Consider the following 24593-nt stretch of genomic DNA (forward strand, 5'->3'; position numbering starts at 1 on the left):
CAGATTCCCACCAACACTGAAGGAGGGTACCCTTTTCTCACACCCTCTCTAGCACTTGTTATTTCTTGATTTGCTAATGATGACCATTTTGACAGGTGTTAGGTGGTACTCACTGTAGTTTTGATTTGCATTTCTCTAATAATCAGTGATGTTGAGCATTTTTTCATGTGCCTACTGGCCCTCTGTATGTCTTCTTTATAGAAATGTCTATTCAGGTCTTCTGCCCATTTTTCAATTGGGTTGTTGGGTTTGTTTGTTTTTTGTTGTTGTTGTGTTTGTTTGTTTTTGCTGTTGAGTTGTATGAGTTGTTTGTATATTTTGGAGATTAAGCCCTTGCTAGTTACATCTTTTGAAACTATTTCCTCCCATTCTGTAGGTTTTTTTATGGTTTCCATTGCTGTGCAAAAACCTGTAGGTTTCATTAAGTCCCATTGGTTTATTTTTGTTTTTATTTCTATTGCCTTGGAAGACTAACCTAAGAAAACTTTGTGAGGTTGATGTCAGAGAATGTTTTGCCTATTTTCTCTTCCGGGATTTTTATGGTGTCTTATGTTTAAGTCTTTAAGCCATTTTGAGGGTTTTTTTTTTTTTTTTGCGCATGGCGCAAGGGTGTGTTCTAGTTTCATTGATTTACATGCAGCTGTCCAAACTGCCCAGCACCACAGAATGAAGAGATTGTCTTTTTTCCATTTTATATTCTTGCCTCCTTTGTCAATGATTAATTGACTGTAGGTGCCTGGGTTTATTTCTGCAGTCTCTTTTCTGCTGCTTCGGTCTGTATGTCTGTGTTGGTACAAGTACCACACTCTCTTGATTACTCTAGCTCTGTAACACTGTCTGAAGTCTGGGAGAGTTATGCCTCCTGCTTGGTTTTTGTTCCCCAGGATTGCTTTGGCAATTCTGAGTCTTTTATGGTTCCATATAAATTTTTGGATTATTTGCTCTAGTTCTATGGAAAATGTCATGGGTAATTTGAAAAGATTGCATTGAGTCTATAGATTGCTTTGGGTAGTATGGAAATTTTAATGATATTAATTCATCCAATCCAGGAGCACGGAATATCTTTCTACTTCTTTGAATTCTCTTTAATTTCCTTGATTAATGTTTTAGAGTTCTCAGCATATAAGTCTTTCACCTCCTTGGTCAGGTTTATTCGTAAGTATTTAATTTGGGAGGTGAAATTTAAAAGGGTATTGCATTTTATATTCCACTTTAATATTTCATTGTTATTATACAGCAATGGAACCTATTTCTTTTTTTTTTTTTTTTTTTTTTTTTTTTTGTCTTTTTACCATTTCTGGGGCCGCTCTCATGGCATATGGAGGTTCCCAGGCTAGGGGTCGAATCGGAGCTGCAGCCACTGGCCTATGCCAGAGCCACAGCAACGCGGGATCCGAGCCGCGTCTGCAACCTACACCACAGCTCACGGCAACGCCGGATCCTTAACCCACTGAGCAAGGCCAGGGACCGAACCTGCAACCTCATGGTTCCCAGTCGGATTCGTTAACCACTGCGCCACAACAGGAACTCCCCTTCTTCTTTTCTTAATTCATTGAACAGTTTGACTGATTTTTGTGTAGAGACCTTACGGTTTTCTGTGTAGTGTATTATGTTATCTGCATAGAGTGACAGTATTAGTTCTTCTCTTCTAATTTGGATACCTTTCATTTCTTTTGTCTGTCTGATTGCTGTGGCTAGGATTTGCAATACTACATTGAGTAAAAGTGGAGAGTGGGCATCCTTGTTTTGTTCCAGATTTTAGTAGGAAGGCTTTCAGCTTTTCTCCATTGAATATTATATTGGCTGTGGGATTGTCATAAACGGCTTTAAGATATGTTCCCTCTAGACCCACTTTGGTAAGAGTTTTTATCATGAATGTATGTTGGATTTTGTCAAATATTTTTTCTGCATCTATTAAGATGATCATGTGGTTTTTGGCTTTTCTTTTTTTAACGTGGTGTATGACATTGATTGATGTGCATATGCTGAACCATCCTTGTGAATTTGGGATGAATCCCACTTGGTTGTGGTGTATGGTCTTTTTTATATGTTGTTAGATTTGGTTGGTTAAATTTTTATTGAGATTGGAATCTAATATCCAGCACAAATGAACATCTCCTCAGAAAAGAAAATCATGGACTTGGAGAAGAGACTTGTGGTTGCCTGATGGGAGGGGGAGGGAATGGGAGGGATTGGGAGACTGGGCTTATTAGACACAACCTAGAATAGATTTACAAGGAGATCCTGCTGAATAGCATTGAGAACTATGTCTAGATACTCATGTTGCAACAGAACAAAGGGTGGGGGAAAAACTGTAATTGTAATGTATACATGTAAGGATAACCTGACCCCCTTGCTGTACAGTGGGAAAATAAAAAAAAAATTTTTATTGAGAATTTTTGTGTCTATATTCATCAAAGATATTGGCCTATAATTTTCTTTTTTGGTAGTGTCTCTGTCTGGTTTTAGTATTAGGTTGAGGGTGGCTTCATAGAATATCTTTGCGAGTGTTCCTTCTTCAACCATTTGGAAAAATTTAAGAAGAATGGGCATAAGTTCTTCTTTGTATGTTTGGTAGAATTTGCCTGTGAAGCCACATGTCCTGGACATTGTTTGTAGGAGTGTTTTTATTTTTTTTTATTTTTTGCTTTTTAGGGCCACACCTGTGGCACATAGCAGTTCCCAGGCTAGGGGTTGAATTGGAGCTACAGCTGCTGGCCACAGCCACAGCCACAACAATGCCAGATCTGAGCCACATCTGCGACCTACACCATAGCTCATGGCAAGGTAGGATTCTTAACCCATTGAGCAAGGCCAGGGTTGAACCTGCAACCTCATGGTTCCTAGTCAGATTGGTTTCTGCTGCACCACAATGGGAACTCCAAGGAGTGTTTCTATAACATATTCAATTTAATTTCTAGTGGTAGGTCTGTTCAGTTGATCTATTTATTCTTGATTCAGTTTTGGAGGGTTGCGTGTCTCCAGAAAGTTGTCCATTTCTTCTAGGTTGTCAAATTTGTTGGCATAGAACTGCTCATAGTATTCTCTTATGGTTTTTTGCACTTATGCAGTATCCATTGAGATTTCTCCTTTTTCATTTCTTATTTTGTTTATTTGAAGTCTTTTTCTCTTCTTGGTGAGTCTGGCCAGAGGTTTGTCAGTTTTATTTACCCTTTGAAAGAACCAGCTCTTGGTTTTATTGATTTTTTCTTTTTTTTTTTTAAACTTTTAGTGACTTCCTCTCAGATCTTTATGATCTCCTTGCTTCTGCTGACTTTAGGTGTTGTTTGTTCTTTTTCTAATTCTTTTAGGTGGTGGGCTAAGTTGTTTGAGATTTTTCTTCTTTTTGAAGAAGGCCTGTATCACTATGAACTTGCCTCTATGAACTGCTTTTGTGGTGTCACGTAGATTTTGAATGGTTGTGTTTTCATTATCATTTGTCTTGAGGTATTTTTTTTTTTTGTCTTTTGTCTTTTGTTGTTGTTGTTGTTGTTGTTGCTATTTCTTGGGCCGCTCCCGCGGCATATGGAGGTTCCAAGGCTAGGGGTTGAATTGGAGCTGCAGCCGCCGGCCTACGCCAGGGCCACAGCAACGCGGGATCCGAGCTGCGTCTGTGACCTACACCACAGCTCACGGCAACGCCGGATCGTTAACCCACTGAGCAAGGCCAGGGACCGAACCCGCAACCTCATGGTTCCTAGTCGGATTCGTTAACCACTGCGCCACGACGGGAACTCCTGTCTTGAGGTATTTTTTAATTTCACTTTTGATTTCCTCCTTGATTGGTTTTTTAGTAGCCATGCTGTTTAGTCACCACATAGTCAGTTTTTTTCTCTTTTCTTTTCCTGTGATTGATTTCTAGTTACCTGCCATTGTGGTCAGAGAAGATACTTGAGATAATTTCTGTATTCTTACATTTGTTGAGGTTATTTTTGTGCCTCAGTATGTAGACAATCCTTGAGAATGTTCCATGTTCCATGTTCTTACTTGAAAAGAAAGTATATTCTGATTTTTTTGGGTGTAATGCCAGAAAATGTCAATTAAGTCTAACTTTTGTACGGTGTGATTTAGGATTTCTGTTGCCTTATTGATTTTCTGTCTAGTGGATCTGTCCATTGATGTGAGTCGGGTGTTAATATCTCCTAGTATTTTTGTATTCCCATCAATTTGTCCTATTATGTCAGTATTGTATGTATCTGGGTGCTTCTATATTAGGGGCATATATATTGATGATTATAATATCCCTTTTTTTTTTTTTTTTTTTTTTTTACCTTTTCTAGGGCCACGGCACATGGAGGTTCCCAGGCTAGGGGTTGAATCGGAGCTGTAGCCACCAGCCTACACCACAGCAACAGGGAATCCGAGCCGTGTCTACAACCTACACCACAGCTCACGGCAACACCAGATCCCCAACCCACTGAGCAAGGCCAGGGATCGAACCTGCAACCTCATGGTTCCTAGTCGGATTCGTCAACCAGTGCGCCACGACGGGAGCTCTAATATCCTCTTCCTGAATTAACCATTGAATAGTGTCCTTCTTTGTCTTTCTTTATGGCCTTCATTTTAAAGTCTATTTTGTCTGATATGAGTATTGCAACTCCCACTTTCCTGTATTTTCCATTCATATGAAATATCTTTTCCCATGCCCTGCCCTAAAGTGAGTCACTAGTAGGCAGCATATTGTAGGCTCTTGTTTTTTCATCCAGTTTGCCATTCTATGTCTTTGGATTGGAGCCTTCAGTCCATTGATATTTAAGATAATTATTGGTAAATATGTATTTATTACCATTTTAAACCTTGTTTTCCAGTTGATTCTATGTTTCTCCTTTGTTCCTTTCTTTTTTTGTTCTTGTTGGATGATTCCCTTTCATGCTATGTCTTCATTTTACTTTTTGTGAATGTAGTGTTTGGTTTTGATTTGTGGATGCCCTTTTTTTCAAGTATGTTATCCCCTTCCTATATCTGCCTTCTTTAGCCTGATAGTCATACAGGCTCAAACACATTCTTAAAAAAAAAAAAAGGGTCTAGATTTTTTTTTTACTTTCCTTCCCCACATTTTATGATTTTGATGTCCTTTTTGAACACCTTCATGTTTATCCTTTTGCTGTTCTTTGTGTTTATTGTTGCTTTTACAATAGGTTTTTCCTTTTAGATCTGTATACTGGCTTATTTAAGTGATTCCTTTCCAATTGTGATTTTCTCCATCCCGTTTCTACTTTTTTTATTTAGAGGCAACCTTTCAGTATTTCTTTTAAAATTAGTTTAGTGTTGCTGTACTCTTTTAGTTTTTGTTTATTGAAGAAATTCTTTATTTCTCCTTCTATTTTAAATGATACTCTTGCTGGGTAGAGTATTCTAGGCTGCAGATTTTTCCCTTTTAGAGATTTGACTATATCTTGCCACTCTCTTCTGGCCTATAGTGTTTCTGTAAAGAAATGGAGTTCCTGTCGTGGTGCAGTGGTTAACGAATCCGACTAGGAACCATGAGGTTGCGGGTTCGGTCCCTGGCCTTGCTCAGTGGGTTAACGATCCGGTGTTGCCATGAGCTGTGGTGTAGGTCACAGACGCAGCTCGGATCCCGCGTTGCTGTGGCCCTGGCGTAGGCCGGTGGCTGCAGCTCCAATTCAACCCCTAGCCTGGGAACCTCCATATGCCACAGGAGTGGCCCAAAGAAATAGCAAAAAGACAAAAAAAAAAAAAAAGAAATCAGCTAATAGCCTTGGGGGGGGGGGGACTAATAATTAACTCTTTGTTTTTCTCTTGCTGACTTTAGAATTCTCTCTTTTATCTTCACCTTTTGCCATTTTTATTATAATATGACTTCATGCAGGCCTGTTTGGGTTCAACTTGTTTGGGGCCCTCTGTTCTTCCTGAATCTTGCTATTTCCTTTAAGCATTGAAAGTTTTCAGCCATAATTTCTTCAAATATATTTTCAATCCCCTTTCCTTGTTCTTCTCCTTCTGGAATCCCTATTATGCCTAGATTGGCTTGCTTTTATGTTATCCCATAGATCTCTTATATTGCTTTCATGTGTTTTCATTTGGTTTTCTGTCTGCTGTCCTGATTGGGTGATTTCTAGTATTCTATCTTCCAAGTCACTAATTCATTCCTCTGCATTATTTCTTCTTTTCTTCAATGACTTTAACTCAGCTTTGCATCTCTGCAAATGAATTTTCTAGTTTATCTTGGCTCCTCCTTATATGTTCTAATTCCTTTCTAAAATAATCTGCATTACTCTTCATAACTGCTAATTCCTTCTGTCTCTTCACTATCTCCTTTTGAGCTCAGTGTCTGTTAGATTGCAGAGGTCTGTTTCATTGTTTGCTCCTTCAGGGGGAATTCTCCTATTTTAACAGGGAATGGTTCCTGGGCTTCTTCATTTTGCTTCTATTTTTCTAATTCTGTGAGTTAAGGGAAAATTACTCATGTAGTCTTGCAGGGCTACTTACATGCGCAGACCCCTGGGTATTTTGTGAGGGCTTACTATTTATTTTTGGCATGAGGGCTGCTTTTGGTTTGGATGCTTGCTGTCTCTGTCCTCAATGTATGCAGGCTATTATCCCCTTTATAGGATGCTGCATGTGTTTCCAGGGAGACAAAAAGAATGGGCTGGGCTAGTAGCCAGTGCCTGGTTATGGCAAGGACCCACAGGAAGATGGTGCAGGATTCTCTTGGTTGCAAGGCCCTGGGAAGTGGCACTTCCCTTCAGGCAGGGGTAGGTGGTACCTAGAGCATTTGGCAGTGGCAGCAGCAGGGCTTGTAGGAGTGAAGGCAACAATGGGTGGTGCTTGGTTGCAGTGCCCTCCTCTGCACTGATCCCTGAGGTAACTGGGGGTGCATGTGGTGTCTGCTCATGGACAGGGCAGGGCACACCGACCTCTGGAGTCTGAGATGACTGCAGTGGTTTGCCCCCGCCACTGGTATACCATGCAAGAGGCACCCAATCACCCGTAGCCCATGCAAGAGGTGCCTTTCCACCTGTAGCCCCACCCTCCAAGAGTCCATGGGTGCACACAGAAAGATATTCCTATGACATTCTACCCCTCTTCCTCTTTCCTTCCCCAACAATGGCACCTTGCTCCTCCTGTGGGTCCAGGCTTCCTTCTGGGTTCCCTTGGCTATGGTGCTCTGCTCTCTAGCCCCTCAGACTGTCTCCACGCAGCCATCCCTAGTCCCCTCCCCAGAAATGACCTCTGGAGCCTAAGTCTCAATGCCTAGCCACCTTCTGAGAATCTCAGGCTGTGGTGTCCTGGGAAGTGGTACCATGGTCTGTATGGCTGTCTCTCTGCTTTGCCCTCCTCAGTCCACCTGCTGTGCTTTTCTCTGAGACTTTGATCAAAGAAAAAGTCTTGGCTCATCTCCTCATCAAGTGGCTTCCCAGGGTGTGAGTTCCTTTCCTTTTTCACAGCTCTCTCTCAGGAGTGCTAGTCCTATCCTGATTCCTTTTCTCTCTTTTTTGCCCTTTGCTCTACCTAGTTATGTGGAGGGTTTCTGGCCCCTTTTGGAGGGTTAAGGCATTCTGCCTGCATTCAGTAGATGTTCTGTGCAAACTGTGCTACATGTAGGTAGGTTTTTTTTTTTTATGTGTTTGTGGGAGAACTTGAGTGCAATGTCTAACTCCTCCACCATCTCAATCCCACCTCCTATCCTACCTTTGGAATATCTAGACTAATTTTTATCTTAGCTACTTTCCAGTGCCTTCTAATACAGAGTTTCTGTATTTTAATCTTCCAGTGGTATGCTATAAGCTACTTGAAATTATCACACATTACTATTAAAAATAAGATAACCAAAAAATTCTACTTTCATGGAAAAAAAGTATTTGGAGTTTGTTAAGGTTCCAATGACTATCACCATCTTCTAGGCAAGAGGAAATTGAGAACTTTAATCAAGAGCTATACACCTTGTCCCAGTCAACTTGAAGGGTTAGGACTTCAAGTTCTCTTTTTTCACCAAGAGATACAATCAGGAAAATAATTTTCTTTGTTAATAACAGGATCTGAGGATAGTAATCATATATTAATTATAAAACAACCAGGAAAAGATTTGTTTTTCATATTGAAAGCCAAAGGGAAGAATGAATGAAATTTGGTTCTCCCCATATAATTGACTAAATGGGAATCATGGACTAATAACTCACACAGGGACTGCCAGCCCTACTTCAGCTCATCAGCTTTGAAGACCTGCTTTAGGGTGCTCTGCATCTGCTGAGCACACTTAAATCCTTCTGCATGCCTGCTCATTATGTGCCTCTTGTCTTTGAGCCTAGATAACCCAGAGACCAAGATAATGACTCACCCTTTTCTAAGACCATCTAGTAAAGAAATACAAAACAGTGGATGGTTCAGAATAAGACCATCTAGTAAAGGAATACAAAACAGTGGGTGGTTCATTCTACCCTCTTGCCAATCAGATAAATGATTTCTTCCTCCACAGGATGTAGCCACTAAGTGGTGATAATGAGTTGTAACAGGAGTTAGTAAATCTTTTCCTCTAATCGCCTAGCTTGTAATTATTTAGGGCTTTGTGGGCCATAATGTCTCCATAGTTGCTTCTCTCTTCTTCCACTATAGCATGAAATAAGTTACAGACCATGTGCAATCCAACAAGTATGGCTGTATTCCAGCACTTATGAACACCAAAACTTAAATTTCATGTAATAATTTAAGTGCCACAAAATATTATTCTTTTGAATTTTTCAATTTTTTACTGTTTTTTTATTACTCAAATGAATTTATCACATCTGTAGTTGTATAATGATCGTAACATTCCAGTTTCACAGGATTTCCATCCCACAGCCCAAGCACATCCCCCCAACCCCCAAACTGTCTCCTCTGGAGACCATAAGTTTTTCAATGTCTGTGAGTCAGCATCTGTTCTGCAAAGAAGTTCCGTCTGTCCTTTTTTCAGATTCCACATGTCGGTGAAAGCATTTGATGTTGGTGTCTCATTGTATGGCTGACTTCACTTAGCATGATAATTTCTAGGTCCATCCATCTTGCTTAAAATGCTGGCATTTTGTTCCTTTTAAGGGCTGAGTAATACTGCATTGTGTATATGTACCACATATTTTTGATCCACTCCTCTGTTAATGGACATTGAGGTTATTTCCATGTCTTGGCTATTGTAAATAGTGCTGCAATGAACATCAGAGTACATGTGTCTTTGAGCATCGTGGTTTTCTCTGGATAGATGCCCAGGAGTGGGATTACTGGATCAAATGGTAGTTCTATTTTGAGTGTTCTGATGCATCTCCATACTGTTTTCCACAGTGATTGCACCAATTTACAATCCCACCAACAGTGTACTAGGGTTCCTTTTTCTCCACACCTTCTCCAGCACTTATTGTTTGTAGACTTTTGGATGATGGCCATTCTGGCTGGTGTAAGGTGCTACCTCAGAGTGGTTTTGATATTTATCTCTCTAATAATGAGTGATGTTGAACATCTTTTCATGTGTTTTTTGGACATCTGCATGTCTTCTTTGGAGAACTGTCTGTTTAGATCTTCTGCCTATTTTTTGATGGGGCTGTAGGTGTGTGGGTTTAATTCTGGGCTTTCTATCCTGTTCCACTGATCCATCTTTCTGTCCTTGTGCCAGTACCATATGGTTTTGATGACTGTTGCTTTGTAGTATAGTCTGAAGTCCTGGAGCCTGATTCCTCCAGCTCCATTTTTCTTTTTCAGGATGTCTTTGGCTATTCTGCGTCTTTTGTGCTTCCAAACAAACTTTAAAATATTTTGTTGGAGGTATGTGGAAAATGTCCTTGGTAATTTGAAAGGAATTGCATTGAATCTGTAGATTGCCTTAGGTAGTATAGTCATTTTGATAATATTAACTCTTTCAATCCACAAGCATGGTATATCTTTCCATCTATTTGTGTCATCTTTGATTTCGTTCATCAGTGTCTTATAGTTTTCAGAGTACAGGTCTTTTGTCTCTTTAAGTATGTTTACTCCTAGGTATATTACTCTTTTGGATGCTGTGGTAAACGGAATTGCTTCCCTAATTTCTCTTTCTGATTTTTCATTGTTAATGTGTAGAAATGCCATCAATTTCTGTGTATTAATTTTGTATCCTACGAATTTGCCAATTTCATGGATGAGCTCTAACAGTTTTCTGGTAGAGTCTTTAGGATTCTCTAGGTATAGTATCATGTCATCTACAAATAGTGACAGTTTTACTTCTTCCTTTCCAATTCGGATTCCTTTTATTTCTTTTACTTCTTTGATTGCTGTGGCTAGGACTTCCAGAACTGTGTTGAAGAGTAGTGGTGAGAGCGGACATCCTTGTCTTGTTCCTGATCTCAGCAGGAATTTTTTCAGCTTTGCACCATTGAGAATGATGTTTGCTGTGGGTTTGTCATATATGGCCTTTATCATGTTGAGGTAGGTTCCTGTTATGCCCACTTTCTGAAGGGTTTTTACCAGAAATGGGTGTTGGATTTTGTCAAAGGCTTTTTCCGTGTCTATTGAGAGGATCATATGGTTTTTATTCTTCAGTTTGTTAATGTGGTATATCACACTGATGGATTTGCGGATATTGGAGAACGCTTGCATCCCTGGGATAAATCCCACTTGATCATGATGTACAATCCTGTTAATGTATTATTGGATTCAGATTGCTAGTATTTTGTTGAGGATTTTTGCATCGATGTTCATCAGTGATATTGGCCTGTAGTTTTCTTTTTTTGTGGAGTCTTTGTCTGGTTTTGGTACCAGGGTGACGGTGGCCTCATAGAATGAGTTTGGGAGTATCCCTTCCTCTGAAATTTTTTGGAATAGTTTCAGAAGGATAGGTGTTAGCTCTTCCCTAAATGTTTGATAGAATTTGCCTGTGAAGCCATCTGGTCCTGGACTCTTGATTGTTGGAAGTTTTTTAATCACAGTTTCGATTTCAGCTCTTGTGATGGGTCCATTCATTTTTTCTATTTCATCTTGGTTTAGTCTTGGAAGATTGTACTTTTCTAAGAATTTTTCCATTTCTTCTAGGTTTTCCATTTTATTGGCGTATAGTTGCATATAGTAGTCTCTTATGATCCTTTGTATTTCTGTGATGTCCATTGTTACTTCTCCTTTTTCATTTCTAATTTTATTGATTTGAGTCCTCTCTCTTTTTTGCTTGATAAGTCTGGCTAGGGGTTTATCAATTTTGTTGATCTTTTCAAAGAACCAGCTTTTCGTTTCATTGATCTTGACTATGCTTTTCTTTGTTTCTATTTCATTGATTTCTGCTGTGATCTTTATGATTTCTTTCCTTCTACTCTCTTTAGGTCTTGTCTGTTCTCTCTCTAGCTGCTTTAGCTGTCAAGTTAGCTTGTTTATTTGAGCTTTTTGTTTCCTGAGGTGGGCTTGTACTGCTATAAACTTTCCTCTTAGAATGGCTTTTGCTGCATCCCATAGATTTTGGAGTGTCATATCTTTGTTGTCATTTGATGCTAGGTATTTTTTCATTTCCTCTTTGATTTCTTCAGTGACCCATTGGTAGTTCGGTAGCATGTTGTTGAGTCTCCACATGTTTGTGTTTTTTGCAGTTTTTTTCTTGTTGTTGATTTCCAGTCATATAGCATTGTGGTCGGAAAAGATGGTTGATACGATTTCAATTTTCTTAAAGTTACCAAGGTTGGATTTGTAGCCCAGGATGTGATCCATCTTAGAGAATGTTCCATGGGCACTTGAGAAGAATGTGTATTCTGTTGCTTTTGGATGGAATGTGCTATAAATATCTATTAAGTCCATCTGGTTTAATGCATCATTCAGGACCTGTGTTTCCTTATTGATTTTATGTCTAGTTGATCTGTCCATTGCTGTAATTGGGGTGTTAATGTCCCCCACTATTATTGTGTTATTGTTGATTTGTCCTTTTAAGGTTGTTAGCAGTTGCCTTATATATTGTGGTGAACCTATGTTGGGTGCATAGATATTTAAATTATTATATCTTCTTCCTGGATTGATCCTTTGATCATTATGTAATGACCTTCTTTATTGCTTAAAAGAGTCTTCATTTTAAAGTCTATTTTGTCAGATATGAGTATTGCTACTCCAGCTTTCTTTTGATTCCTGTTTGCATGAAATATTTTCTTCCATCCTCTCATTTTCAATTTGTATGTGTCCCTAGAAGTGAAGTGGGTCTTTTGAAGACAACATATATGTGAGTCTTGTTTTGGTATCCATTCAGCCATTCTATGACTTTTGGTTGGGGCGTTTAGTCCATTAACACCTAAGGTAATTATTGATATGTATGATCTTATTGCCATCTTATTAATTGCTTTGGATTTGTTTTTGCTGCTCTTTTTTCTTTCCTTTCTTTCTTGTTCTCTCCTCTTGTGGTCTGATGACTATCTTTAGTGTTGTATTTGAATTGATCTTTCTTGTGTATTAATTGTAGATTTTTGGTTTGCAGCTATTCCAAAGTTTTGATATGAGTCTATGTGTATATGAGATTGTTTCAAGTTGTTGTTCTCTTAATTGCAAGTGCATTTCCAGTGTCCTGCATTTATACCCTCCTCTTCTCATGATTTCTGATTTTGGTGGCATAATTGTGTGTGGATGATTGTGTATCCTTACTGTATATAAACCTTTACTGGTGAGCCTTGTCATTTGTGGTGTTTTTATTTCTGGTTGCGGCCTTTTCTTTTCTGCCTAGAGAAGGTCCTTTAGTATTTGTTGTAAAGCTGGTTCCGTGTTGCTAAATTCTCTCAACTTTTTCTTATCTGTGAAGGTTTTGATTTCTCCTTCAAATCTGAATGAGAGCCTTGCTGGGTAGAGTAATCTTGGTTGGAGGTTTTTTCCTTTCATCACGTTAAGTATATCATGCCACTCCCTTCTGGCCTGCAGAGTTTCTGCTGAAAAATCTGCTAATAACCTTATTGGGGTTCCCTTGCATGTTATTTGTTTCTTTTCCCTAGCTGCTTTCAAGATTTTCTCTTTGTCTTTAATTTTGGTCAGTTTGATTAATATGTGTCTCAGTGTATTCCTCCTTGGGTTTATTTTATACAGTACTCGTGCTTCCTGGATTTGAGTGAGTGATTCCTTTCCCATGTTAGGGAAGTTTTTGGCTACTATCTGTTGGAATATTTTTTCTGTCTCCTTCTCTCTCTCTTCTCCTTCTGGCACCCCTATAATATGGATGTTGGTGCATTTAACATTGTCCCAGAGTTCTCTGAGACTCTCTTCATTTGTTTTCAATCTTTTTTCTCTTTTCTGTTCTGCACCCATAATTTCTACTAATCTGTCCTCTGCCTCGCTTATTCGTTCTTCTGCCTCCTGTATTCTGCTGTTAGCTGCTTCTAATAAGTTTTTTATTTCAGTTATTGTATTTTGCATCTCTTCTTGTTTAAGTTTTATATCTTGTATCTCTTTGCTCAGTGTTCTCTGTAAGTTATCCATCTTTGCCTCCAGTTTATTCCCAATGTCTTGCATCATCTTCAGCATCAACAATCTAAAGTCTTTTTCCTGAAGGCTGAAAATCTCCTCATTGCTTAGCTGATTTTCTGGGGGTTTTCCTTTCTCCCTCATCTGAGTTATAGTTCTCTATCTTTTCATTTTTATAGGTTTTTAGTGTTTTGACCTTTTTACGAGTTGTAGCCTGTCTTACTCTGGTGTCTGCCCCCCTTGTGGCTGAAGTCAGTATGGGAGCTTGCTGTAGGCTTCCTGATGGGCGGGGCTGATGCCTGCCCCCTGGTAGGTGGAGCTGATTCTAATCCCTCTGGTATGTGGGGCTTAGTCTCTGGATGGGATTAGAGGCAGCTGTGTGCCTGAGGGGTCTTTAGGCAGCCTGCTTACTGAGGGGTATGGCTGTGATCCCACCTGGATTGTTGTTTGGCCTGGGGCTTCTCACCGCTGGCTGACTGACTGATGGGTGGGGCCAGATTTTCCCAAAATGGCCACCTCCAGAGAAAGGCATGCTGCTGCATATTCCCAAGAGTTTTGCTTCCAAGGTCCTTCCCTCACAACAAGTCACATTCACCCCTTTTTTCCCCAGGATGTCCTCCAACAACTGCAGTCAGGTTTGACCCAGATTCCTATGGAGACTTTGCCCTGGGACCCAGTGCACGTGGAAGTCCGTGTGTGCCTTTTAAGAGTGGGGTCTCCATTTCCCCCAGTCCCATGGAGCTCCTTCCCACAAGCCCCACTGGACTTCAATGCCAGATGCTCCAGGGGCTCTTTCTCCCAGTGCCAGATCCCCATGTGTGGGGGTTTGATGTGGGGCTCAGAACTCTCACTCCTGTAGGTGAGTCTCTGTGAAACAGTTAGTTTCCAGTCTGTAGGGCTTCCCACCTGGGAGGTATGGGGTTGTTATATCATGAAATCGCCCCACCTACCTCTTGATGTAGCCTCCTCTTTTTCTCTGGAGTAGGATATCTTTTTTAAGGTTTCCCATCTTTAGTTGTGAATTTTGTTGTTTTTAGGAGAGAAGTTGAGCTCCAGTCCTTCTATTCCACCATCTTAATCCCATCTGATTTTTTCAATTTTAAAATTCACATATTTTCAAGTTAAAAATTAACTTGTAGGCCATACCAAAACATGTTGGTCTGCTGGCTGGATTTTGCCCCTCCACTGTGGTCTGCTGATGCTTGATTTAAGAGAGAAGGGTCAAATAAAATTCAACAATGATGGAAATATTCTATGTCTGTGTGGGCCAGTACAGCAGCCATCAACCATATGTGCCTACTGTGTACCTGAAATGTGGTTCATGTATCCAAGGGGCGGTATTTTAATTTTAATTTGCTTCTAATAATGTTAGATGTAAATAACCATATATGGTCTGTAGCTACTGTTTGGATAGCATAAATCTAGGTTCTCTTCAAATACCAGGTATAACATCTCTTATTCTCAATTTTATAATACTAAAGATTTTAAAATATAAAAAAGAAATAAATTTGGCATAATTTCATTTGGTGTCTAAAGCCTTATTTGAACTGAAGTAAATCTATTTATATTCTTATTTATCCTACTTTGTATGCTATTCATATTTCTAAAAAAATCAACATACTTGATATTATGGTAATATCCTACATTTTATTGGATAAAACCTATGGTATATACATCATCATACCTTTCTGAAAGTTGAATAATTCTGAAAATGGACATTATGTTAAGCTCTGGGAATTTCACGTAAGGAGTTGAGTATTTATATCACTAAAAAAACAAATGTTCAGCGAAAAGTAGGAAAACAAATATTCAATGAAAAGTAGGAAGAAGCTAAAACCATCCCCCTACAAATAATTTTGAGATGGTTATAACGCAGTTTTGAGGAAGAATGACATCCTCAGAGTTGCAGAATGGTAATTTGCATTTCATGGGTCCAGATTATGCCTCTTTTCAGGTTTTCAGGTTATTTCCAGGCCAAAAAACCCATGATCAGAATCAGTTGCTGCATGTCTCAGGCAGAGGATTGAGAGGTATGTAGAGAGGGATAACTCTCCCTTTGGCTTTTGTAAATGAATCAGGTTCTTCCAGCTTGCAAAGTGTGCCCTAAAGATGGAAAACAGTGGTAGTTATTCGTAAGTACAAATTAGCCGAGAAAAAAGTCAGGAGGACTTCAATATGAATTCAAGCTCTGCTTCTTAGCTATCATTTTGTGTAAATTTCTTTTTCCTCTAACTCTCCATTTTGTCATTTGTGAACTGCTGATAACAGCTACTTCATTATGTTCAGTGGGACTATATAATGTAGGGTATTACACCAACTATACCTCAATATAAATAAATAAATAAGAATTAAGCCAGATATATGCAGAATACAAGCTAAAACTATGAGATACCATTTCCACTCATCAGATTGATGAAGACACAGCTTCAAAGATTGTCAAAGCTTTGTTTTTGTAAGGATATTTATAAATGGGCACTTGCATGCACTGAAATATAAATTAATATACCCATTTTATAGGATAATTTGATAGTCTATTAAAATACAAAATATAATGCAAGAATTCAAATTCAGCATACAAATGCATGAATGTCTAAAATTTCCTTCATCACATAATCGCTTGAATAAAATACTGCAAAGTACCTAATGATTATGAATAGTATAATGGCATTCATATTATGCAGCATAAATAAGGCAGAGGTATATTTGTCGATATGAGACAGTACACAAATTATCTTAATAAGTACTAATACAAGTTATATTATTAAATATTAAATTATCTTATTAAAAAGTCCAGGAGGGAGTTCCCGTCGTGGTGCAGTGGTTAACGAATCCAACTAGGAGGCATGAGGTTGCAGGTTCAGTCCCTGGCCTTGCTCAGCGGGTTAAGGATCCGGCATTGCCATGAGCTGTGGTGTAGGTTGCAGATGCGGCTCAGATCCTGCATTGCTGTGGCTCTGGCGTAGGCCAGTGGCTACAGCTCTGATTAGACCCCTAGCCTGGGAACCTCCATATGCCGCGGGAGCGGCCCAAGAAATGGCGAAAAGACAAAAAAAAAAAAAAAAAGTCCAGGAGTTCCCATCGTGGCACAGAGGAAACAAATCCAACTAGGAACCATGAGGTTGTGGATTTAATCCCTGGCCTCACTCAGTGGGTTAAGGATCCAGCGTTGCCGTGAGCTTATGGTATAGGTTGCAGAGGTGGCTCAGTTCATTGTTGCTGTGGCTCTGGCATAGGCCGGCAGCTGTAGCTCCGATTAGACCTCTAGCCTGGGAACCTCCAAATGCTGTAGGTGTGGCCCTAAAAGGACAAAAGACAAAAAAAAAAAAAAAAAAAAAGTCCAGATGCTTGTGAGACTACTTGTGATTTAGGTAAGGCCAGGAGGAAAGTGAAATGTTCTGTGCTTTCAAACATAAAAACATATAACATCATTTCTGGATGGCCACATTTACTGGGAGCACATATAACTCATGGGAATGAATATTTCTAAGAAGTTTAAATGGGATTTCTTGGTTAGGTGGGAGGGAAATTTCACCATATATGCTTTTGTGACAATGTATTATCCTAATTTTTAGCTGAGGTATAAATTATGTAAATTAAAATTCAGCATTTTAAGTGTATAGTCATATGCACTTAATATGTATTTAAGTACAGTCATATAACCACACAACAATCAAGACATAAAATATAAAACATCACCCATAAAGTTCTCTCACCCTCCTGTTTGAACCAGCTAATTTCCCCATGTTCAGCATTTAGAAACTACTGACCTTAAACTCATCCTTGTTTATTATCTGGTCTGTCTGCCTGGAAATTTCACTTCACTTCTTTGGACCACGGTTTCTCCATCTATGGATCAAAGAGACTGGACTAAGTAATATCCAACATTTCTTCTAGCTCTGTAACTTCTTAATAACTCAGTTTATCTTTGTCTGTTCATTCCAGGGCACAACAATATTAACATCTTTGACTTCTGTGCTGTATGATTGCAAAGCATTCCCCAACCCAGAAGTGTTTGACCCTGGCCATTTCCTAGATGAGAGTGGTAACTTTAAGAAGAGTGACTACTTCATGCCTTTCTCAACAGGTAACAGAAATTCATTTCTTTTGGTGCTTCGGGGAACAAAACACCTTCATGAAATCAGCTAAAATGTACACAGTACCCACTCTCAAGCTAGTAGAGTTTCTCTTTGCAATGCCCATGTACTTTTCCACCTCTTGATACATCCTCATTGTTGGGCCACATCAGTGGGGCCTTGGGAAGTCATTTGGTTCTTCCAAAAGAAGAAAGCTAGAAGGTGGGTTTATTGAATTCTGCCTCCAAATATGTCACTGCAGTACCCAGAACTCTTCCTAGAAAGTGAGTTTATACGTCTTCACCAGTTCTGACAAAGTCAGATAACTTTGTTGATCATCTTCTATCTGTTGCCTGTCACCACAGGATGAGATATGGGGACATAAGTATGTCGAAGTATAAAATAGGCACTCCTAAAGCTCACATCCCAATTACTGGAGGAAAGGAGTAAACACTGTTGTCATATGGTACAACTAGTACTATGAGAGAGGGAATAACAGACTGCTCAGCGACAAGAGGTGGAAACCACCTCTTTCCTGATTATTCATACTCCGTACTGAGGCATAAGATGGAATAAGCAACATTTTAATAAGAGAAATTATATTTGAGCTGCTGCACAGGGGATATAGAGAAATGAAAGAAGAAAAGGAAGGTCATTTTTAAGGAAGTAATGAGCCATAGGAATAGGACATTTGCTCTAGATCGAGGAGGAGAACTTTCAACTAAATATAGGGTGGGGGAATACTGGGGCTGTGGTAGGATACCATGCAGTGATTCCAGAGCATCATCCTCTTCCTCCAGTCATGATCTTATGTCTTGGTTATTGGATCTTCATACCTGAAAGGAGTGCTCTGAGTGTCTGCCCATGGAGTCACCTTTGTTTATTCTGTGACTCTTGATGCATGCTTCAAGTGTGGCACTGTAGATCTAAGACACAAGAACTGAGCCCTTCATTCAAGGAATTCACATTTTAACAAACTATAAAATAAAGGGAATAACCCAGAGAGAGTAAGAATCTAAGACCTGAGGGAATTACCAAAGAGTGTAAAGGAAATACAATATCTGACCTAGAAATGGAAGGAAGTAAAATAGAAGTACATCTCAGCCAAGAGGAACAGCATGAGATAAAGCTTGACATGGCTGGTGACTTGGAAGGTAATGAAGAGCTTGACGTGGCTGGTGTGTTGGAAGGTAATGAAGAGTGGCTCGGCTTAGAGCTGAGAGTAAAAGGTGTGACTAATGGAAGGAAAGATCATGGGACATCAGACTGGGAACAGAATGTGAAGAGACAAGTCAAGCCATTGCACTGTATCCTGTAAGACACATGAGTTTGATAAGTACAGTCATATAATCAATTTAAAATTTAAAATCTAGATCATCATATAAGTCTTTTGAAAATACACTAGTGAAAAAATCTTTAGCTGAATTTTGTACCAGATGTAGAAAAGGAGACACAGATACATGAGCCTCCTCTCCATTCTTCTCCCTTCAATCCACTGGAGAAGCAATGTGAGGGTATTTCTAAAAAAAGATAGTTTTAAATTTGAAATTCCAAAAGAGCCACTATAATGTAAGATTACCTATTGAAGTGATAAGCATATAACTGATACTCTATAACTGTTTTGTTTTTTTTGTTTTGTTTTTTGTTTTTGTTTTTGTTTTTGTTTTTTTGTCTTTTTGCTATTTTCTTGGGCCGCTTTCGCGGCATATGGAGGTTCCCAGGCTAGGGGTCGAATCGGACCTGTAGCCACTGGCCTACACCAGAGCCACAGCAATGCGGGATCCGAGCCGCATCTGCAACCTACACCACAGCTCACGGCAACGCCGGATCGTTAACCCACTGAGCAAGGGCAGGGACCAAACTCGCAACCTCATGGTTCCTAGTCGGATTCATTAACCACTGCACCACGATGGGAACTCCGTTACTCTATCACTGTTGAATGAAGGATGTTTGTTAAGATAAAGACTTTGTGTGGCTAACAAGTTTGTCTATCTTCATTACTGTCCTTCTGTCAATCCAGCTAGTCTTCCATTAATCCATCCACACACACATCCATCCATCCATTCAATCATTTGCCAAATAGTTACTGTGTATTCTCTTCATGCCAGTCACAAACACGCTATTTGAAGAATAACCAACCCCTGGGTCTGTTATTTTCAGGAAAACGGATTTGTGTGGGAGAGGGCCTGGCCCGCATGGAGCTATTTTTATTCCTGACCACAATTTTACAGAAATTTAACCTGAAATCTGTGGTTGATCCAAAGGACATCGACACCACTCCAGTTGCCAATGGATTTGCTTCTGTGCCTCCCTTCTACCAGATCTGCTTCATTCCACTGTGAGGAAGAGAGGACCCTCTGGCAGCTGCTGTGCTGTCATCTGCCACTCCCCTCCTCTGGGACATTGCTCACCTCATCCTGGTCCCTGGAATACCTTCTCTGACCTCGCCTCTCACAGCCTGCTATTCTCCCAATATCCAGTGAACACCCAACCTCCACTAGAGTTTCCTGAGGTTCACTGCACACATTTATCTAATATTCTCTCTACTCTGCTACTACTGTCCACATGCTGATCCTCATCTTTAATGTGGGTACAGGGTAGTTCCTGTCTGTAAGATCTAAATGAACCACTGAAAAAGAAAGACATAAATATTAAACATTAACACAATATCTCTTGGATATTTGTGTATCTATATGGTTATGTCTGTGGCTGTGGGGGTATGTGTTAGGATGGGGGAGTCTCAAAACAAAACTGGAAGAATCAGTCATGGAGCCTGAGCCTGATGAGAACAGTATATTGGCTTGCCTGCTTAGGCATCGATAAATTTTTTCCCTTCCAAGGATCTACCTCCTATAATTCCTTATTTTGGAAAATTTTATTTGATTGAAATGCTTTTGAGGAGCAGAGAAAGAAGAAAACAAATACAGTACTTTTCTGGGAGTTCCCATCGTGGCGCAGTGGTTAACGAATCCGACTAGGAACCATGAGGTTGCGGGTTCGGTCCCTGCCCTTGCTCAGTGGGTTAACGATCCGGCGTTGCCATGAGCTGTGGTGTAGGTCGCAGACGCGGCTCGGATCCCGCGTTGCTGTGGCTCTGGCGTAGGCTGGTGGCTACAGGTCCGATTCGACCCCTAGCCTGGGAACCTCCATATGCCGCGGGAGCGGCCCAAGAAATAGCAACAACAACAACAACAAAAAAGACGAAAAGACAAAAAAAAAAAAAAAATACAGTACTTTTCTGTCATGACCCTGTGGGACGGCAGTGAGGAAGAGGAGTATTTTCTTTCTTTGAGGAAAGATTTCTCATTGAGGACTGAATTCAAGAGAAACCTGGGACTGGAGGAAGAGTCAAAAAAATTTTTTAAGTATTTTTTTGTAACCTTTTGTTATCTCTTTAACAATACTGATTTCAGGTAATTTTTTAACTATTTTAGGGGCTGTCACATTTTTTAAAAAATGAGATAGTTTCTAGTGGGTTAGTCAAATGATATTTTAATTGAGAAAAACTCAGGGAACACTTACCATCTTTACCCTATTCAGAGGATAAAGGAGTTACTGGAGCTTGGTTGGGGAGAACAGGTATCAATGGAAGGTTTCAATTTCTTCATGTATTTTTCTGACCCAAGTGTATGCCCTTGAACTCATCCTTAAATCCCTGAAAAGGCTGATATATAGAGGCGATATAAGTGAGCTTTGTTCTCAGGACAATGGTGTGACCATTAGGCTTCTGGGAGCTGCCTGGGCTAAAAGTAAAACCCCATTTGAGGCCATTTTTTTTTCACCTAAATTTTTTTCCCTGAGAATATGCATCAACTACAGATTAACATTAAGAAAAGAAAAGAAAAAAAAAAAAAAAACACTGATAGGTGGATTGGGACAAGATGGCAGAGTAGAAGGACTTAAGCTCAGCTTCTCTCATGAAAACACTAAAATTACAACTAACTGGTGAACAGCCATCCACAAAATACACTGGAAGCTATCAAAAAAGACCCCTACACCCAGACAAAGAAGAAGCCACACTGAAATGGCAGGAGGGGTACTTTCTCAATATAAGCACTCCCATGCCTACTGGGTGAGTGACACACACAGACTGGAAAATAACTACATCACAGAGGTTTTCCCAAAGGAGTGAGAGTTCCAAACTCCATGTCACATTCCCCGGTCTGGCATTGAGAGGAGGAGGCCCCAGAGCACTCAGCATTGAAGGCCAGCAGGGCTTGTGTGCAGGAGATCTACTGGACTGAAGGAAACAGAGACTCCACTCTTGCACGGCTCACATGGGGCTTTATATTCACTGGGTCCCAGGACAAAGTAGGGACTCCATAAGAATCTGAGTCAGAACTACCTGCAGGTTTTGGAGGGTCTCCTGTAAAAGGAGGGGGTGGCTATGGCTTGCTATAGGGGCAGGACATTGGAGGTGGAGGTACTGGGAATAATCATTGGCATAAGCTCTCCCAGAGGCTGCCATTATTGGGAAAAAAAATCTCAGCCACGAGGGCTGAGAAGCCCCATGCCAAACAACAAACGAGGTAGGAATTCAGTCCCACTCATCAGTAAACAGGCTGTGTAAAGTCCTTCTAAGCAAACAACCACTTCTAATCACACCCAGAGACAAAGCCCTAACCACCAGAGGGACAAGATTCAGCTCCACCAGCCAGGAGACAGTCACCAGTCCCTCCCACTAAGAAGCCTGCAACAACTTGCAGGTTGCTGAAGCCCCTATATCAATTTCAGCCACAAGGTGGCAGACACCAGAAGCAAGAAAAGTTACAAGTCTATAGCTTATGTAAATGAGACTACACAAAATGAAAAGAGAGAAATATGATCTGGATGAAGGAACAAGACAAAACCCCAGAAAAACAGCTAAGTAAACTGGAGATTAGCAACCTCCATGGAAAAGACTTTAGAGTAATGACAGTAAAGATGATCCAAGATCTCAGAAAAAAACTGGAGGCAAAGGTTGATATATTTTTTTTAAGTTGAACAAAGAAATAGAAGATTTAAAGATTAAACAAGCAGACACTCAAAATACAATAACCAAAATTAAAAACTTAGTAGTAGAAACCAATAGTAGAATACATGTGGCAGAAGAACAAACAAGTGAGGTGGAAGACATACTGGTGGAATCACTGATGCAGAACAGAATAAAGTGGGGAAAAAAGAAAAGAAATGAAGGCAGTCCAAGAGAACTATGGGACAACTTTAAAGGCACCAACATTTGCAGTATAGGGGGTACCAGAAGGAAAAGAGAGAGAAAGGGCCAGAGAAAATATTTGAAGAGATAATAGCCAAAACTTCCCTAACATGGGAAAGAAATCACTCACTCATATCCACAAGCACAACAAATACCATACAGAATAAACCCAAGGAGGAACACCCTGAGACACATGTTAATAAAATTGACCAAAATTAAAGACAAAGAGAAAATATTGAAAGTAGCTAGGGAAAAGCAACAAATAACCTACAAGGGAATCCCAATAAGGTTATCAGATGATTTCTCAGCAGAAACTCTGCAGGCCAGAAGGGAGTGGCACAATATACTTAAAGTGATGAAAGGAAGAAAACTACAACCAAGAATACTCCACCCAGTAAGCTCTCATTCAGATTTGAAGAAGTTAAAACCTTTACAGATAAGCAAAGGCTAAGAGAATTCAGCAACACCAAATCGGCTTTACAATAAATACTAAAGAAATCTCTCTAGGTGGAAAATAAAAAGCCACAACTGGAAACAAGAAAATAACAAATGAGAAAGCTCAACAGTAAAGGTAAATGTATAGTAAAGGCAGGAAATCATCCACACACAAGTATGATTCCAAAACCAGCAATCATGAAAAGACAAAGGTACAGATGTAGGGTACTGGAGATGCATTCACAATTAAGAGACCAGAAATTTAAATCAATAATATATATATACATATATTCTCCTATCTATCTATATATATCCTATCTATCTATATATATATATATATCCTATCAATATATATATATATATTCTATCTCTCTATCTATCTATATTCTCCTATCAAAACCTCATGGAAACTGCATCCCCAAAATCTATAGTAGATACACACATAAATACTAAAAAATCAACCCAAACACAACTCTAAAGATAGTCATAAAACTGCAAAAGAAGAAAACAAGAAAGGAAGAAAAAAGACCAACCAAAAAAATCCAAAACAGTTAACAAAATAGCAATAATAACATACATATAAATAATTACCTTAAATGTAAATGGCTAAATGTTTCAACTGAAAGACACAGACTGGCTGAATGGATACAAAAAAAAAGACTCACATTTTATGCTGTCTGCAAGATACCCACTTCAGTCTTAGGGATACATACAAACTGAAAGTGAAAAGACGGAAGAAGATGTTCCATACAAATAGTAATCAAAAGAAGGCTGGAGTAGCAATAGTCACATCAGACAAAACAGACTTTAAAATAAAAATGGTTACAAGAGACAAAGAAGGACATTGCATAATGATCAAAGGATCAATCCAAAAGGAAAATATAACAACTGTAAATACATATGCACCCAACATAGGAGTATCTCAATATACAAGGTAATGATTAACAGCCTTTAAAGGAGAAATTGACAATAACGCAATAATAGTGGGGGACTTTAACACCCATCTTACAGCAAGGGATAGATCATCCAGAAAGAAAATCAACAAGGAAACACAGGCCTTAAATGATGCATTAGACCACATGGATTTAATAGATATTCATAGAATATTCCACCCAAAAGCAGCAGCATACACATTCTTCTCAAGAACACATGAAACATTCTCTAGGACAGATCACATTCTTGGCCAAAATCAAGCCTCCATAAATTTAAGAAAATGGAAATCCTATCAAGCATCTTTTATGACCACAATACTTTTAAGACTAGAAATCAACAAAAAGAAAAAAAAAACTTCAAAAAACACATAAATGCCTTGGCAAAACAACATGCTACTAAACAACTAATGGATTACTGAAGAACTCAAAGAGGAAATTAAAAAACACCTAGAGACAAATGACAATGAAGAGCCAATGATCCAAAACCTATGGGATGCAGCAAAAGCAGTTCTAAGAGGGAAGTTTATAGCAATATAAGCCTATCTCAGGAAACAAGAAAAATCTCAAATACACAATCTAACTTTA

The 24593-nt window shown here is 39.4% G+C and overlaps 1 protein-coding gene and 1 pseudogene across 6 annotated transcripts in view; one reads left to right on the forward strand and one right to left on the reverse strand.

Annotated features, from left to right (window-relative positions):
- The window catches only part of CYP2C42 (cytochrome P450 C42), a 61587-nt gene extending 41471 nt beyond the window's left edge, over window positions 1-20116 (forward strand). For 4 of the 5 annotated variants that reach the window (XR_014825735.1, XM_084993183.1, XM_084993182.1 and 1 more), the window contains 2 exon segments: window positions 17317-17458; window positions 19608-20116. Coding sequence is in view for 3 of the 5 variants with exons in the window: in XM_084993183.1 (XP_084849309.1) it covers window positions 17317-17458; window positions 19608-19789 (324 nt within the window). In the remaining 2 variants the exon portion in view is untranslated. 5 annotated transcript variants of the gene reach the window in all.
- The window catches only part of CYP2C91 (cytochrome P450 2C21 pseudogene), a 39466-nt pseudogene continuing 29874 nt past the window's right edge, over window positions 15002-24593 (reverse strand). The window contains 2 exon segments of the transcript NR_132429.1: window positions 15002-15477; window positions 17142-17220. The product of NR_132429.1 is annotated as a cytochrome P450 2C21 pseudogene (transcript).

The sequence above is a fragment of the Sus scrofa genome, chromosome 14 (genome assembly GCF_054392235.1).
Source record: "Sus scrofa isolate SSC_HxYL_T2T_F1_AM1 chromosome 14, Sscrofa_HxYL_maternal_Yorkshire_Landrace_v2.0, whole genome shotgun sequence".
Lineage (NCBI taxonomy): Eukaryota > Metazoa > Chordata > Mammalia > Artiodactyla > Suidae > Sus > Sus scrofa.